This window comes from Panthera leo, chromosome A3, assembly GCF_018350215.1.
Source record: "Panthera leo isolate Ple1 chromosome A3, P.leo_Ple1_pat1.1, whole genome shotgun sequence".
NCBI lineage: Eukaryota > Metazoa > Chordata > Mammalia > Carnivora > Felidae > Panthera > Panthera leo.
In genome coordinates this window covers 94,134,199-94,154,007 of record NC_056681.1, presented here as the reverse complement: position 1 = coordinate 94,154,007, position 19,809 = coordinate 94,134,199, and the positions used below count along the sequence as shown (strand labels likewise).

At 35.2% G+C, this 19,809-nt stretch overlaps 1 protein-coding gene across 5 annotated transcripts in view; it reads right to left on the bottom strand.

Annotated features, from left to right (window-relative positions):
- Nucleotides 1-15,821, bottom strand: part of LOC122215074 (lithostathine-like) — a 419,576-nt gene extending 403,755 nt beyond the window's left edge. For 4 of the 5 annotated variants that reach the window (XM_042930242.1, XM_042930243.1, XM_042930244.1 and 1 more), the window contains exon 1: nucleotides 15,787-15,821. In XM_042930242.1, the coding sequence (XP_042786176.1) occupies nucleotides 15,787-15,796 (10 nt within the window). In that variant the 5' untranslated portion in view covers nucleotides 15,797-15,821. Of the gene's footprint in view, nucleotides 1-9,227; nucleotides 9,299-15,786 lie in introns of those variants that run through there. The other variant, XM_042930248.1, reaches the window with a different exon arrangement.
- Nucleotides 15,822-19,809: the final 3,988 nt, after the last annotated feature.

Here is a 19,809-nt window from a genome sequence, read left to right as displayed (position 1 = left end):
CTTGTACTCCAGGAGGTGAAGCAATCACAAGCTCACCCAGATTCAAGGAGAGGGAATACAGACTCCAGCTCTTGATGGGAAGACAGTCAAAGAATTCGTGGACATGTTTAAAAACCACACAGGACATGTTAAGAATGTGTTACTTTCATCCCATGAACAATGAAAAGGGTTTTAAGGATGGGACAATCATGGTCAGGTGTGTTTTTATCATAGCACTGGCTAAATGAGGGACAGATAAGAGGAGAGCTGGAGTAGAGGCAAGTGGACAAAATGGATGTTCAAAGAAGCAATGCAGGCAAGAAACAGCACTAGCTTGGACTATAGTGGTACTGGCGAATATGGAGAGAAGAGCATGACTCTGAGAGAGATTTCAGAGGTTAAGACAGAGAACATAATGGTGAATTAGGTAAGAGAGGTGAGAAAGAAGGGAAGTGACAAGGATAATCCCCAGCTTGTTGATTTGCACAACTAGATGAATGAATGACAGATTCCTTTTCTGAGATTAGGAACAGAACTAGAGCCAGAGAGGAAGATAATAAGTGCTATTTTGCAAATAATTTGGGAAATTCTGAGAGATCTAGAAAACGATATCAGGTCAGTTACTGATTATATGGTTCTGGAAAATAAGAATAGGATAAACTCATGTTAGCAATTGCCTAATATTACTTGGATTGGTTATCATTTTGGTGACAGTACATGATTCAGATGTTGTTCAATGACCCACTGAATACTTTTTGAGAATCTATGTGAACACAAGTATAGTAGGAAAAGGACTTATAGATACATTTCTTATCCTTAAATAAATTAACATGCAGTTAAGATAGCATAGATGAGGACATGAAACGTTCAGAAACATTAAGTCAAGGGTGCCTGGGTGGTTCAGTCACTTAAGCATCTTGATTCTTGATTTCAGCTCAAGTGATGATTTCATGGTTCATGAGTTCGAGCCCCATGTTGGGCTCTGCACTGACAGAGTAGAGCCTGCTTGGGATTGTCTCTCTACCCCTCTCCTGCTTGTGCTCTCTCTCTCACAAAATAAATAAATAAACCTAAAATAATTTTTAAAAAAACAATAAATTAAACCAATTCAGTAAATATTGTAATGTTTTTGTAATAGATTGGAGTGGTAGGAAGGTCTAGTGTAGCCTAGTAGGGGTAGATAAGTCAGGTCCCAATTGGTCACCTGAGGACATAGCTCTGGGACAGTTTAGGTACACAGGTGTTCAGTGATAAACATATTATATAATAAAAATGTAGAAAATCTGCTCAGAACTGAGTTATTATTACATAAAACTTCATAATAACATGACATTATTTTCAATAGTATGTTTGTGCTTACTAGTTAATAAAGCCCAGTGCTGACTTCTAGTTATCACCATTCTCGCCAGGATAACCTCTCCTCGTGACCCTTAGGTAATTTTAGTTTATGGCTGGCATTATAAGAGAAGAAGCTCTTCAATAAGGATTCTAGCATCCTTCGGCTTCTGATCTTTTCTAATCTTGTACCTTTCCTGTAAAATAAATCACACTTTCTAAAGATTTATGGAATTATAAAAGTGGCCTTGTGACAGGAAAATGCTGTATTAAATGCTTTGTTAAATTGAAGATGCAGATAATAAGTTCTAGAGCAGTGCATGTTGTGACACGTTATTGGGTCATTAAATCGACTCAGTGTGCCATGGCCAAAATTTAACCAAATGAAATAGAATATGATAGGATAGGAACTACTAAAATAAAATGGGTGCAAAATAATAGAATGTATTTAAATTTGTTGTTATTATTACTATTCTCACAACATATTTTCATAAGCTAAAGTTGATTCCATAAACCTTGACCCCATTAAAAATAAAGGAAAGACACAAGCTCAACAACGCACCAGATTTGCATGTAGCATTGACTTCATGTGTCCCATGCTATATTAATTTATAATCCAGCTAGCCCCACTAGATGCATTAAACATCTTTTCTAATATTTGATTTTATATTATTCATATGGGAATTTCTCTCTAAATTTTATACTTAATATTAATAAACCCAAATTTTCTATTAATGTTGATATGTTTTAATTTTTCATACATTACAAGAGAAAGTATTTTTGTATAACGTATCAATATTCTGAGAAAAATGGTGTTATTTCAGGGTTGGAAATTTATTTTAGTCTTATTTGTATACCTAGTACCCAACTGAGTGCTTGATGAATTGTGGTTGTTTAAAACATGTTTGTTTAGGCCACTGAATAAGTGGACTGATTCATTAATAACATACTAGGACAACTATCATTTTGTATAATCTTTCAGCTTCAACATAAGAGAAAGGAGCTGGTGCTTGAGGGGGTTTGGCATGCTCTTGTAGAAGCTCTTCCCCTCTGTGATGACAAATAGTTTAAATCTGGCTGCATGGCAACACATTATTCTCCTACTTCAAATCACCTGCCCCAGGCCTCAGACTGTCCCTGTGAGAATATTATTCCAGTCCTCTGGCTCACCAATTTAGTATGATGTCACTATTTTCCATGTGGATAATAATGATACATATTAACCAATGAACCTGACCGCATCTGGTCTGAAGTTCTCTAGTAATCAAGATCTGTTCAGAAACCCATACCTCCATCTAGTGAGTCAACTTTTGTTCACCTCTACTGCCCTTTAGTGATGGTGCAGCAAGAATGAGTCCTCAAGTAGACATTACAGTGAGTGACTGTGACCAATGGTATTGGTCATCAGAAATGGTCCTATGTTTAAGAGAAGTAAGCAGCACTCCTCACAGTGTGATTTGCAGGCTCCCTAGGAATTCCATCGACCCTGACTGAATGAACTCTGAAGCCTGGATTTCCATGGCAGTGTTTTACCTCCACCGACCTGATAATCTTACTTGAAATCTTATCATCACAGGGACTTCTCATATTTAAGTATTCCATTCAGGATTTTTCTTTCTAAAAAATTTATAATGAATGAATCCACTGTTTGAGAAAGAACTAAACCTCACTGTCTGGCTTACCTGCTTAGAGGACTTTATCAAATTAACCATTTCTTTTCTTGGAAACAAAGATGAGAGACTGGCCAGGTAAGGGTCAGTGGAGAGAAACTCTTGCTTATATTTACATAAAGGAAATGACATCCTCCATATTTAAATATCTCAGAAATACTCCTGTCCCTTCTGACCTTATTCTGAACTCAAATACTGGGCTTTTCTTTTTTTTATATAAAGCTGTTTCTTAATTTTCTTTCACTGAGGGACCAGTTTCTCAAAGACATCATTAAATACTTCTCTACAAATAATGCTGCTGAGCTCTTATGTCTCTTTTAGAAGACTGGATTCCCACAATATCAAAGAAAATGATTTCATCTGGGGAGGTGGAAATACACAGAAGTTGCTTTATCCAAAAAATATATCAGATCACACATTGAAACTCTACCTTGTAAGATTAGAAATAAGGATTTGACATTTTAATTGGCATTCCTTGTGTTCATTGGGTTAAGATCTCTCAAGATATCAATCTGTTTTAGTGACAAAATTCAACTAGATCAAAATGACAGGGTTTGCAGCAGAACTATAAATCTGGCAGTAGTTATGTTCAGGTTCTTTCCTACAGTGGTAGTAATTTGCTTTTATGTCAGACAATCTCAAGGATATGGTCATAATGGGGTTCTAGTGAGCTGTTGGGATTCTGTAGGGCAAAATGGGATGTGAATTAGCTGATATTTTCTATGCTGAAGTATTGTTCTGATTTGATCAAATGTTGATGGATTGGTAAGGAGGGCACAGTTGGGCTTTTGGAACTGGATGCGTGTTACTCTGCCAGGCTTGTTCCTTTACTATCTCTCTGGCAATGTCTTAAAGAAGCATTGGCTTCTAATGATTAAATTATTTAGGGCAACACTTAATTGGATTGAAGTCCTAGGGATGAGTTAACTTGGAGAAGGTGCATCAGTGAACCTTTAGCAGCAGGACACATTTCTTCTATTTTGTGAATGCTGAAATTGTGTTTGGGAGACGATATTTTTTTTTTTTTTTGAGTTTTAGAAATCCCAGCAAAAAAATCAGAAGTCTTATTAAATACACTAGTATTGTCAAAATTCCGATTCAATCAGAAAAAAAAGCAGAATGAGTTGGACATTCTTTAAAGAATTGTATATAACTTTTAGATATTTTTATTTCTGTGTATATTTTATGCCAACATATTTAATAAAATTATTTCTTAAGTCTACTACATATCTGACAAACTGAAAGGTCTTGAGATCATGAAAATAATCTATTTTCTTTGCACATATTCCCCCCAGTAGCTTTAGGTGAAAGGAAGAGAGGAGAATGAGTAACTTACAAATCTCTCAAGCGTTGTTCAGTATTCTACTTTGTAAGATAGTTACTAATATATATTTTATTTATTATGATAGAGTTATCTAAAAGAATTTTCTTAATTATATGATTTTTATCCATCATCATTCTTAGAAAAGTCTCAACTGCATAGTGAAAAGTCAGAATTTGATGGAGCAAAAATTAATACATAATTCTGTACATTTTTAAAGGAGAGATTTTGCTACAGAGCTTGTTTCTGCAGAATATAAAGATGAGAGTAAACCTATTGACGGATAATAAACTAGAAAGAGAGTTTAGGAGACAAATTTTTAAAAAATAGCTGAAAGGGAATCGAAATTCTAGTTAAAGATGGAAGACTGAAGTATCTTCTTTCTGACACTCACTAAATGACAAGTGAGTTTTAAAAGTTATATATTCTCAGAGACTAAAAAAGGTGACTAACGACAATCCAACAATAAAATGTCAGAAGCTGGAAAACAGATGCATAGTGGCAATGCAAACCTGTGAAAACTGAATCCCACATTTGAAGTAGAGAACTCTGTAATACAATCTATATCTATAATGAGATTAAGTGTGATAATTTGGAAAGACCAGTTACCTTTGAAAGTGGTGATAGGGGTACCTGGGTGGCTCAGTCTGATTTCAGCTCAGGTCATGATCTCATGGTTCATGAGTTCAAGTCCTGCATCAGGCTCTCTGCTATCAGCACAGAGCCTACTTCAGATCCTCTGTCTCCCTCTCTCTCTACCCCTATCCCACCCATGCTCTCTCTCTCTCAAAAATAATAAATAGACATATTTTTAAAATTAGAACAGAAGTAATAAAATGGGATTAAAAACAGGAGGACTGGTTCAAACTCTGTTTTAAGAAATAGATCCCATGTCCGCTCTCAAATTTCACACTGCCCAGACATTCCCCACCCCCCAAGTCCCTAATTCTATGAAGGGATAAAACAAGCCGCATGACAGATTGGAATACATACTTGCATTGCCTATAAATCACCAATAATCTTGGGGAAACAAGCAATAAAAATATAAAAGATCTAAATTAAAACTGCAAATAATATGAGTGAATAATTAGTCATAAAGGAAATACCAGAAGGTCTAAAGTCAATTAAAGAGATATTTTACTTTTTTGGTTATTGGAGAAATACAAACTAACACTGAGATACCACTTCAATTTTATATTGAGGGAAAATATGACAGTTAACTTCTGGGGCAGTGGTAGAGAAACAGAAATACTCTTAAAATGCTGGTAGGATTGTTAATGAGTATGGCTAATTTGTAAAACAATCTTTCTTCCTAAATAACAAAACACAGTGTTTTCAATTTTGTCCTATCAGTTTAGACCAAAGAGACTTTAACGTTGACACACAGAGGTATTTACCAGGTATTTGTCTCGGACCCATTCTAAATAGAGTTGAAGTTAACCCTGGTGTCCATCATCTGAGAAACAGAATGTGCATTTTGACTAGTTTAGATTTATGATATAAGTGGGATAATATAGTACTTGTTCTTCTGTGTCTGGCTTATTTCACTTAGCATAACATCCTCCAACTATACACACACACACACACACACACACACACACACACACACACACACACACACAACCACATGTGCTTTATTCATTCGTTAGTGGACACTTAGGTTGTTTCCATGTCTTTGCTATTGTAAATTATGCTGCAATGAACATGGAAACATTAAATATGTGAGGATCTTTATAGTTAATCAGACCTTAATAAAAGTGGGAAACACCTGTCCTTGAGTGTCACAGCAACTAAATAAATCCACATTAAACAATATGTAGAGTGAAAAACAGGAAACAGAATGAGACATACAGCACAACACCAACACTACACTAAAGTGTATGTACACTTAAAATAATACTAAATACAGAATTTCCATGGATTAAAAATATGTGCATAGATGAAGAAAATGGGTCTGTATAAGAAAAATGGTGAGGTTAGAAATAGGACTGCATGTTCAGGATGAATGAGAAAAATTGATAAATAATGATAGCATGTCATTCAATAAGGATGATGGCTAGCACAATTCCCAGTCCCTGGAATCCTTTAGACAAACAATAAAAAGCAAACCACAAAATGTCATCAGAAGCAAGGGGGAAATGTCCAACACAGTACTTAACACATAGTTGTTTGTTCAATGATTGCTTCTTCAATTGAATAAATAATTTGTGAATGAGCAAATAAAAATGAACGAATAATATGTGGTTTATGTGCTATGAGGTTTATTATATTAGATAGAAAGTAGGTATAAAAATAGAATGTGAGCAAAGAACACTTTTTTCCCCCTACATAATCTGAGTAGATGTGTGTTACAATGATTGATAATTGGTTTGGACTAGGACGTAGTTATGATTATTTATGAAATTGAAGGAAACATGCAGAATTGATTCAGATGATGCCAATTGTGCTGAAAAAGCATGATGGTGGTTAGAATTAAATTCATTACAGTAGTTTCTGACCACTGCAGGGGACCTTAGGTCTAATCATAAGAAAAGGAGACTATGATCAATTTAGAAATCTCTCTAAGGCAAACATATTTCAGTGGGAAATACATTTTCCTATCCACAATGTTTAGTTCAGCATAATTAACATGAATAATTCAGGACAATTTCCTGATACTTATTATATTTGAGAGCTTAGCTGGATCCTAACTGCCCTCCAAATGTAGTCAGAATGTAAATTTCTCAGGAAAGAGTGGGAAGTGGGTAGTTTGATTAAAATGTAATATGTATTTAGAATTAACAATATTCAGGGTCTCAACAAAATGACCTTAACAGTATTATTTTACAGAAATACATTTGCATAATTGTTGCAATGACATCTCCCTCTTTTCCCAGTTCTTCCCCCACATTTCCTTACATATTAAATTTCTCCTTTGATCTATAGGCTTTCATGGAAAGGAACATAGCTTATTTTATAGTTCATTTTAAGTTGAATGCCAGCTAAATGAGGGAGTGTGGTTTTAGCTCTGCTTTTCTAAAAATGAGAACATTTAATCAGTTATTTGTACTGGGTCATGTTTGCTATATTCATTTCATTGTACCAGACACCTCTGTGAATGTCCAAGTTAGTTCCCTCTTACTGTATGTAAAACTCAAAAAGAGGTATTAGGGTACAAGATGGGTTATAAAAGAATGAAATTTACATAGTTAACTAGGATTTTTTTCAAGCTCTCTGAATCAATTTGAAATATTTTCAGTATGCAACAAAATATCTGAATAGAAAGTCTTGACAACCAATAAATGGGAGAACCACAACTAAGTGCTTTCCCTGATTTAAGGGATGAAGAGATTTCTTCCACTGGCTTCATATTTTGTGTGGCAACAGTTGAGCATTGCCCTGCTCTCAGAGAATTTGTTTTGATCTGGTCTTGGGGATCCAGAGAGGAGTCTGGGTCTGTTTTTGAGGGTAAACATTTCAGATGGAAACCATAGGGTAAAACAGAAAGGGAGAGGGGTCACAGGCAAGAGTATCAGCTGCCATTCATGATCAGCCAAAAAGAGGATACTTTTTAATCTCATTAATACTACAGTTAAAAGTTGTTCTTAACTATTATATTTGCACTTCCCTGATATATTAGGAATTGTTTATACTTTTGGATATAAAATTAGCTAGTTACATTTTCCACCTAGAGCATTCATTGTCTATATTTGGTCTTCTTTCTTTATGTGAAGCTCATCTTTTCCTTATTAATTTGGGAGAATTATTTGTATATGATGATTACCATTAATTATTCTCATATATAATAAAAACATGTTTCTCAGTTTATATTTTATCTTTTTCATCATAGTGTTTTCTAAAAAGATTGTATACATTTTGAGGTTTATATAAAAATACTTATAGTTCTCTTTATGGCATTAGTCCATACTTACTCCTGGAAGCTCTGTGGTTTCATTTTTCATCAATAAATATCTCATTTGTCTGTAGTAAGTTATTAGTTAGGGATTTAACTGACTTGAAGTATAATTTTATCATACAAGGTTTTAAAAGAAATTTTTGTAATAATTTTATATTTATAGAACAAAAATGCAAAGGTGGTGCGAAAATTTCTCATCATATCCTTTGTCCAGTTTTCCTTAGTGTTGAACATCGTATAGAACGATTAGTATATTTGACAAAATTAACAAATTAACATTGGCACAATACTATTAACTAAGTTATAGATTGTTGAGGCCTCTTTGGCTCCATTTTTATACTTTTTATTCTCTTTTATATGTCTGTCTACTTCTATGTCAACACTAACGTTTACATCATTATTAATTTATAAATCATTTTATTGTCTTATGGAGCAAAGCCAAATTATTCTTTTTAACAAATTTTGCTTATTCTGGATAACTTGTTTACTCTTCCAAATGGACTTTCCAAATAGAGAGTAAGATTTAAGAAAATGTAATACGGAACTTTAATTTCTTCCCTAAAGTTTAATTTGTGGAGGATTAGTATCTTTAAATTGTTTTCTTAATACATATACTTTGAACCTCTTGGTACATTCCACCTGCTTCTCTTCATAGGTGTGAGGGCTTCTCTTCTCTTTGCTGTAATCCAGTCCTTCTTGCTCTACTATTTTGTGGAGGAAATGCCCCTGGTCTCTCTTCCTGTAGTCTGCAATTAGCAGACTCAACTCTATATCCACCAGAAGACTTCTTAAATCTCTGCTGTTGCTCCCATTCATTGTGAAGGGTTTTAGTGAGTGTCTCTGATGTTACCTCTGGACCTTTCTATATTAAGTAGGATACAATCAGGTCCAAGAAACAAAACTATGGAAAATAGTCTCTCTTGTTTACTTTATAAGAAGTCTCAAAATAGGCGATTCCATAATATCATCAAAAACACAGACTCCTAATTTACACCTTTCTTTACTACTGTCCTCAGGGTGTTTGTACCTGTGCTTACCCCTTCATGGTCCAATACAGATGTTGCAGTTTCAGGCAGTATGTTCTCACACAGTATCCCAAGCAGGAAGAAAGGGAGTATTTAGAGAGAAGTCTCTCATTTTTTTCTCATTGATCAGAACTTGGTCGTATAGGCATTCCACACTAACTGGAAAAGATTGAGGAAAACATTCCTGGAACAGGGACTGTATTCACCATGATTAGCTTAGACCAACCAAGGGAACAATAAGAGTTTGTTAACAAGTAACAACAGTAAGCAATAGATGTAGAATAAATAATCACTGACACTATTAGTATCTCTGAGCTAGAATATATATACACATATATATGTATATGTATATGTGTATTTATATATATATATACACATATATATATACACACACATATATATATACATATATATACATATATATGTGTATATATATATGTGTGTGTATATATATATATGTATATATATATATATATATATATATATATATATATACATATAAATCTTAATGACCACTCTCTACAACAGAATGAGAAACTGACTTATGATACAGAGTACCTATTCCATTTCTCTTTTTGCTCCTAGCTGATTCTAATGACATCTCACTTAGGGACTCTATTTCAACCTAGGCCCAATTGTCAGCATGAAATATCTTCTTCTGATACTAACTTAAAGTTCTTTGGAACATTTAAATTGTGATGAATTATATTTTTATGTGCTCACTTTTCCATTGCTACAGATGACTAAAAGGATAAGATTTTTCATAATAGCAGTGCTATAACCACAACTTTTACAACAATCAGGCTTTAAAATAAACTATCAGTTTACATTCTAAGTATTTTTTACTGATATGAGGACTGCATACTTAGACTCTATCCCTTTTCATTTTGGGAGGTGCCACCAGTTCCATTACGAAAAGCAGAGAGAAAAGCATGGGAGCATAGCTTGCTTCCTTTTGCCCCTTCTGTCTGAGAAGTTACTCATTTATTACCGACAAAGGTTAGGTTTTAAGAAATGGCTCAGTGTGAGGTTCAACTGCACATCTTCTAAACAAATTCCCCAATTAGGCAAAATTGCTGACCCAATCACAGGCAAACCCAATCCTGTATGGCTCAAGTGGGACACTGCATATGAGAAGAAGAGCCCACTGATGGAAAAGTAAATTAGAAAATGGTCTTCAGTAGGCAGTGTGATCCCAAAAGGAAGGAGGCAAAAGCTGACCCAAGTATCTCCATTTATTAGTATCAAATATGCCAAGGAAACCACCTCCTTTCCCTGGAGTAGAAAGAATACCCAGACACGGTAAGGGCAGGAAATATACAAATTGAGTTTGGTTATTCAAAAGGGGAACATTAAATTATGGGGAAAGGATTTTCCCTCCAAAATTTTATATTTCAGAATTAAATTCTATAGTTCCTCCCTCTGAGTGGTACACTTCCATAAAGCTGCTGTTTCAAAAGTCAGGAATATTATGTACATATTACACACTCATACACACACAACTTGTGTGGCTATTAATTTAATGAAGACATCACAGCACCACTAATATGGCCTTTGAAATTATCTACTCCAAACCCTAAAGTTTACATAACTTAGGGCCCAAGAACTTACCTGTCCATCTCCACCCCTGGCCTTCAGATTGATTTGCCAATTAGTGCAAAACTTGGACCAGGACCCGTGGTAATCATCCCCCAGGGTAGTGCTGTCCTCACTACAGAATTCAGTGTTTCTTATAACTATTAACAATGAATATCATTGATAAATATGGTCATATATTTATCTGTACTTTGTTTTGTATTGTCCTATGAGAAAGACCTGGCATGTATCAGATGAACACCAGTACTGTTCTCCAGGACTGTGAAAACTACCTAAAGAAGGGTTTTTACCACAATTCTGCTTAAAATTGTCTCACCATAGGAAATAAGAAAGTAAACTACTATTAGATAAGCCTGTTTACTACAAAAGTGATTTTAACTAAAGTAATCCCACACTTTTAAGAAATATCTGGCACTATTAGATAAGCCTGTTTACTACAAAGGTGATTTTAACTAAAGTAATCCCACACTTTTAAGAAATATCTAGTAGTATGTCTAATACTGCTACAATTTGCTGAACTATGATTGATCAAAGCAGTTAGGGCAATGATATAGAAGCCCACAATTCTAATTCAGCAATCTTGGAAATCAATGAGACCACAGGAAACAATTCCTTGTTTTGCAAATAAGCTGGAACAGAACAAGCCAGGGGAAGCAGACCCCAGCTTCTGAAGACATGAACAAGAAAGAACTCTTGGCAAAAGGCTCTAGGCTAGTCATAGTTTATGGCTGCTGTGGTGTTCATGCTGCTAATTCCAAGGATTCTTTAGGAATTTACAATAAAAACATAAGTGAACTGAGAGTCTAGAAACAGAAAGTCTCTCTCTTAAAGAAATAACAAGATATACTCCATCTTGAGCTTGTGTTGATGCCCCTTCTTGCCCCTTTGCCCCTGCACCTCCAGTAAAATAGGGTTGATCTAAACAAGCCTTATTGACAGAATGACTAACTGGTACCTATTCTTCTCAGCTCCTATCCCCTATCTTCTAGCTTCCCTTACCACATTGCCTAATTCCAAGGAGCATGATCTTCATCAAGATTCTGGACTGAATGCCTATCTCTTGCCTTTTTAGCATTACACTCAGATCCCCAGAGCCAACATGTATCTTACCAAACATTCACACAGAACATATATGCCCCAGATAGCATGTTTGTAAATGCAAGTAACATAAACATAAACATAAAACAGAGTGTCCTTAGCTCACATAAACACATGTTGAGACAGGAGGCAGATTTTAGAACTAGGTGTTTTATGGACTGAAGCACATCTTTAAGGACTCAGGTTTTTGGTGTCTCTCACCACTCTGCTGTTCTGCTTCTTGTGGTTCTTGCTTACGAGTGAGGAAGAACTGTCCCTAAAGATTACACTCAACTTCTCCTAAGTCATTGGCCAGAATTCAGTCATACACCCATTCCTAAATCAACACCTGTAGACGACCTGTAGACTAGGATTTCTCAACCATGACACTATTGACATTTGGGACTAGATAATTCTTTTTTATAGGGAACCGCCTTACACATGATAGAAGGATTAACAGTATCCCTGGATGCCACCCAATGAATGTCATACTTATGTCCCCAATGTGACAACACATCTCTAGACTTGCCAAATATCCCTGAAGGACAAAACTGTCCCTAGTTGAGAACTACAGCTTTAGACTATTAAAGTTCAATCCAAAAACTAAAGATGAGTTGAACTTCCATTGCAGCACCCAGTTCCATGAGAGGGAGATAGCTACTTTATCCAAAGCAAGATTCTTTTAGCATAAAATAGATGAGTGCTGACATGTGGGTAATCCACAATGTCAACAATGTGTTTAAATTAAGTCTTGCTTTAATAATGCTGATGATCAATCCAGGATCATCTTGATACTGCTCAGTTATTTCCTATCCATTGTCTTACTGGCTGTCAAAGAGAAATGTCTATAATGTCTTTCCCAGATAGAAAGAAGGAATCTTTGATATAGAGGGAAGCCTTTCTCTTTATGAAAGATCTGATTTCTGCCATTGGCCATAACTTCTCAGTTGGACTACAGCCTACAGCTCCTCCTTCCCAAACAAATTAAGCAGTTGTCAGTTATCTGCATTAACACATCACTGTTAGCATTTGAGGTCTGTCAACAGCTTCAGGATTTCCAGAATATTTGGGGTGAGTTTGGAACATGGATAAATATTGCACCTTTTGAACAAAGTGAGTCAATTGGCACTTGAACTGACCTCTCCTTTTGTGTATCTATCTGACCAAATATCCAGTAGCAGGATCTGTCTTACAGTCATTGTGAATCTTTTGCTCTGGCCCTCATTTAGGCTCCCCTCTCCTCAGGAACTCATAAATACAGAAGATGTCCTCTAAATTGCTTTACCATAAAGATGACAAGTAGAAGGTACATGCTAATTATTTTGGTGGGTACTGGAACACAGCTCAGGATAAACCCCACTCGCAGTTTGTGGAGTATTATTACATGCTGGCATTAATCACTTTCTTTTGTGAGCCTTTCCCAGGGACTGGACTGAATGCCTGGGCACAGATTTCTGTTTTAATGTTAGCAGATGCAGGTACCAAACTGCTTTCCTCTGGACTTATTGTCACTTGAATCACACAGTGATGATACTATTATTTTAAACCAAGACATAGTCTCCAATAAAAAACATTTTGACATGACTTAAATTTTTAGCTGAAATGGACACCATTAAAGTTACAAATGGAGTTACAAATTTGTGCACTCATTCACTCATTCATCACACATGTATTTAGTAGGCACTATGTAAGTTCCTAAGGGTATACTGATGATTAAAGCATCCTACTAGAAAAATGAGGTATCATGATGTTTTCTATAGAAATCAGCCCCTTGGCAGTCAGGGAAATTTTAAAACAATGACAAAAATGATAAATCTGTTGCATGCCAGCAGGGTGGGATACATGGAGAGGGCGCCATTGGTTGGGCATAGGCAGCTGAAGCCAAGTTGAGAAGGGTTCTGGGTTCTCATTTCACTTCATTTGCTAGAGATGAAAAGACATTAGCAGGGTGAAGAAAACTTGGTTTCTTCCTTTAACTTTTCCCTCTCATTACATAAGTAATTTCAGCAAAAGACTGTATGTACATGTATATACATGTGTGCATTTTGCTTTTTCATTTGCATAAATATTTTTCAGAAGTTAAGGTAATTTTAGAAAAGGGTTTTTTTGAGAAGACTTTCAATATTATTTCATAGAAGCAACTGCTATAACTGCAAAGAATTTTTTTTATTTTTTTTAATGTTTATTTATGTTTGAGAGAGAGAGACAGAGTGTGAGCAGGGGAGGGGCAGAGAGAAAGGGAGACACAGAATCTGAAGCAGGCTCCAGGCTCTGAGCTGTCAGCACAGAGCCCGACGTGGGGCTCGAACTCACCAACCACAAGATCATAACCGAGCCAAAGTCAGGGGTTTAACCAACTAAGCCACCCAGGCACCCCTGCAAAGAAAATATTTTTGATGGGAAAAAATGTAACTGACCAAGATAAATAAGCTTATAATCATACAAAAAATGCAAAGTATGGCAGCTCTATTGACTTTCAGGTGCCTAGAGAACTCATAAGAGATTAGTAAGTCTAATATCAATGCAGATCCTAGTTTTTAGTTCCTCATATCACATATCAGGTTGATGAGAGATGCCCAGATGTTTCAGGTCCTTATTAAAATTAAGGTGGCTTAGTGTGCTTTAAAACATGCTATTTTGCCCCCACTCCCATTTCATCTGGGCTTGACAACTGAGGTGTTGTTGTTGTTTTTTTTTTTTAATACTTAGAATAAATGGCCAAATACTTATGTATTTCCATCAATTTTTATAATTAGCCTGGCTTTTTCCCTCCGAGCTTAGTTGGAAAAATAACAAAGGATGAGCAGTTTGTGTATCATTAATCTGTATCCTCATTAACTAAAGTAAGATCTTTAGACAACAGGAAGAGATTGGGCTAATGATGGTTTCTGGCTGTTTGGTTGTTTATCACTCTTTCTGTCATTTTTCACCCTCTACATCCCTTTGATTGAGCCAATTGTGAATATAAGCAATCAATAAAGCTCCAGGTGCCATGATTTGGCACTTCTTTTGCATATATTATGTGAAATGGGGGAAATGAAACTGTAGTATAGTTAATCAATAAAAAGTTCAAGAAAAAAGAAACACAACACAACCTCTGAAATTTCCCAAGCCAACATTATGCAGCTATATTTTGTGGGTACATATCTATATAGAATTATGCCTAGAACATTATTTTGGGAGAACAAATATGTAATATGAATGCAGAAAAGGTCTACTTTAGCCACATACAAATTATATATCCCGATATATATTCCGTTAGCATAAATTTCATTTATAAATCATGTGCACATGCATATTTTTAGCAATTGACAAGTTCTGAAGAGTTTCAAGAGATCTTATTCTTTTTCACATACGAATGAGGAAAAATATTAACATTTATTTTGGTACCTAGGATATCAATCAGACAGTAAGCATTTGCTATGTATGTTATCCACTAACTTACATGCAATAAAAAATAATTTCCCTGTATGATTCCTCTCCAAGTTAAAAAAAATGGATTGCAAAAGAAATCTGAACCATTATACCTGTGCAAGTCTGTTAGAAAACATACCAAATTATTAAATATCTTGAAAATGAGTTTTTAAACTTTACTTTTAATAAAAGTTACATATATTTAAGTTGTGTAACATTTCACTTATAGTAAAATGATGACTGCTATCAAGCTAATTAACATATCTTTCTCCTCAGTTACTTTTTTTCAATGAGAGCGCATGAAATCTACTCTCTTACCGAATCTCCATATCCAATACAGTATTATTCATTACCATGCTATACATTATATCTCTAAACCTATTCATCCTATATAACTACAAATTTCTGTCCTTTGACCAATATGCCTCCATTTTCCCCAACTTCCCACTCCTGGTTGCCACCATTCTGTTCTACCTCTATGCATTCGGCTTTTTTTAGATGCTGTATAGTAGTCCCCCCTTATCTGCAGCTTCACTTTCCAAAGTTTCAGTTACCCCCAAACAACCACAGTTCAGAAGCATATGATTCTCCCTCTGACTTATTGTCAGAAGGTCAATAGTAGCCTAGAGGCATGTCACAATGCCTGTGTCATTCACTTCAACTCATGTAGTCATTTTATCATCTCACATCATCACAAGAAGAACGAGTACAAAAAGATATTTTGAGAGAGAGACCCCATAGTCATATACTTTTACTACAGTATAAATTGTTAATAATTATCCCATTTTGTTATTATTGTTGTTAATCTCTTACTGTGCTTAATTTATAAATTAAACTTTATCATAGGTATGCATATAGAGGAAAAAACATATATATAGAGTTCAGTACTATCCATGGTATCGCACATCCACTAGAGGTCTTGGAACATATCCCCTACCAATAAGGGAACTACTGTAACAGCCAGTCCCAATTTATGATGATTCAGCTTAACATTTTTTTGACTTTATCATGGTGTGAGAGTGATACACATTCAGTACAAACTGTATTTTGGGTTTTGAATTTTTATCTATCCAGGCTAGTGATATACGATACAATACTCTCTCCTGATATTGGGCAGCGACAGTGAGCTACAAATCCCAGTCAGCCACACAACCATGAGGGTCAACAACAACACCCTTGCAACCATTCTGTATGACCATTCCGTTTTTCACTTTCAGCACAGTATTTCAGCACAACAAATTACATGAGATATTCAATACTTTGTTATAAAATAGGCTTGTGTTAGATGATTTTGCCTAACTCTAGGCTAATGTAAAGCTACTGAGCACATTTAAGGAAGGTTAGGCTGAGCCATGATGTTCAGTAAGTTAGGTATAGTAAATACATTTTTGACTTTCATTATTTTCTACTTAGGATGGGTTTATTGGGATGTAACCCCATTGTAAATTGAGGAAAATCTGTATAAGTGAGATAATGCATTTTTTTTTTCTTTCTGCCTGGCTTATTTCATTTAGCATAAAATCTTTCAGGTTCATCCATGTTACAGATGGTAAACATATACAATGGAATAATATTCAACTTTAAAAAATAAAATGAATTTTCTTAATTCCAAGTATAACACATTATAAAGGTATTTTAAATGAATGCTAATAAATAATAAACCAATTAAAGAAAATCACCAAGCTTATATAGTGTTTGGTCAACATAAACATCTCTTAACCTACAGTGATTAAATTTTTGAGCTCAGCAACTAAAAGATGCATCCTTGGTTTTATGAGCTCTGAGTTTCAAATGCTTACCAATTATTCAATCAGAATTCTTTCATTTGTAAATAAACCCTTTAGACCCAGAAAGGAAGAAATTATTTTGGTCTCTGAAGTCAATTAAAAGCCTGAAATCTATAACTACATTATGACACAGTCTGGAATATAGAACTTAGAGTCAGGGAGGTTGAGTGTTGGAAGTGCTTCCTAATGTGGACACTCTACATTATCACTGGAACTGCTGTGGCTCTTTGTACCTCTTCATCCTACAGAGTAGAGAGTTCAGTTTGAGAAATGGTGTCATTGCTATGGATTTTTCATACCTGGTCCTGTTATTAAACTTGAAGAGCCCACCTGAGACTTGCTCTTGAGTAGTGACTTTGTCACCGTAGCTATGTGAATGACAAGGATAATAGAAAGACACTGAGAAAGCAGATGTTGTTACACTGTCCTTGCTGTGTGACTTGGAAGCAGGAAGGAAAACAACCGAATAGCAGTATCCACTGAGCAGCTGGGGTTGATCTTGATTGTGCCCAAGAATCATTGGCTGATGCTTCTCTTTGCTGCAGTATATTTGTGACAGAACAAGTCCAAGCAGCCTGCTTCCCAGTCAGTTCTGATTTAAAGGGTTCGGTGGACTGTGGTCCAGAGTTCTGTTTCCTATTTCTTATTGAACACCAAATGTAGACTTGCAAAGATTGTATAAGAGTCTTTTAATCATGTGCCTTCTCCTTCCTTCCTTGCTTCTTCCCTACCTCCCTATCTTTTTCTTTCCTTTGTTCTACATTCAAATTATGAACAACTATTATGGATTAGACACTGTAGAAATACTAGGGATTCAGAGGTGAATAAAATAAAGCCCCTGCTCACGTGGAGCCAGTGAGAGGAAATAAAGGATGTAACAAACAAATATAACATATATATATATATATATATATATATATATATATATATACACACATATATATATATGTTATATATATATATTCTATATATATATGTATATGTATATATATGTATATGTATATGTATATGTATGTAGTGATATTCACTAAGGAGAAAAATAAAGAAGATGAGGAAATAGAAAGTTTATTTTAGATGAAATTGTTGTACGGGGTTCCTAGGCTTGCTATAACAAATTACCACAAACTTGGTGGCTTAAAATTACATAAATGTATTTTTTACAGCTCTGGAGGTCACAAATCCTACATCAAAGTGTTCCCAGGGCTGTATTCCCTATCAAGGCTCTAGGGGAGAATCTTTCCTTGTCTCATCCAGTTTCTGGTGACTCCGTATGTTCCATGCTTGTTTTTGCGTAACTCCAATCTTTATCTCCATCTTCCCGTGGCCTTCTCCTCTTCCTCCTGTATTCTCCTCTTCTATTTCTCAAAAGGACATTTGCCATTGGACCCACCTAAGTAATCCAGAATGATCTCATCTTTAAACCTTTATCTTAATTACATCTGCAAAGGTACTTTTTCCAAATAAGTTCACATTCACAGTTTCTAAGGGGGATTAAGCTGTAGATATATCTTTTGGTGGTGCCAACATTCAGTCCACTGCAGTGGTCAAGAAAGGCACAGCTGATAAGTTGGTCAAGGAACTCACTTTCAGAAGAGACCAGGATAAAGTGAAGAAATTAGCTAAAATGAAAATATTATGAAATAGAAAATATATAAATCTCACTGTTCAAAGTGGAATTTATATCTTCACAAATGTTTGAAAACATCTTTGAAATACTCTAAAAGGAGTTCTATACTCTCTTTTCACTCTCACTTTGTAAACATAAGAGATTACTGTTCAACATTCATCTACAAATACTTTTATGCTAGTTTCTACAATTCCTCTTGGGTTACTACCACTAGTATATCACGGACCTGTCTGAAGTGTTAACAACTCCAGCTGTAGGGGCCAGGAGCAAATGAAAGTACTGGAAGCTTCTTGAATTTTAATTACAGATTCTCACTGTGATATTCAAATTTCCATGTGCAGTTGTCTACCACAATAGGATTTCCCTCAACCTACCTCCGATTCTATGCTTAAAATTTTCTTTTTGCAAATTAATATTATCATTCTTCAAAAAAATGCACGTTTTCCTGGAAAATCCATAAGTGACATAAATGTAATGTGGAGGTAACAACTGAGAAAAATTAAGAAAAGATGGAAATGTTCAGGGGGCTAGGAGGGATGTAAATAAGGTGAATGAACAAAAGGACTGATTATTTTCCAAATTAACCAACTTAAAATGTGGCTAAGAACTAACCACAATAATCACAATAGATTTTAAATTCTAGTGGAAAGTGTCTTGCTAAAAGCAGGGAGAAACATACATATTTTTTCTTCTATAAAAAGGGATTCTCATTTCTGCTTTCTAACAATAATTTGTCATGCTAGAAGCAGAACAGTTTCATTACATGGCAGAAAACAACAGGAGGCAGATCTGTTTTAGACTCAAGAAACTTTTTTTACTCATTGAAATAATATTTTACCTGTGACCCAGTTGTAAAGCACAGATATAAGGAGGTTAGCTAACTGTTGTCCTTCCCTTTTTACAGATTCTGCAAGTCAATGTATCATGTACCTATTATTCCAGGTGAGCCAAATGCAATAATGAGCATCCCAAAGTGAACAGGAGTACAGGTTTTCTCCCCTTACTTACAGTATTTTAGTAACCAGATAACACAAAAGACTAAAGATAGAAGATAACTTTCTACACTGTGTATTGAAGATAAAC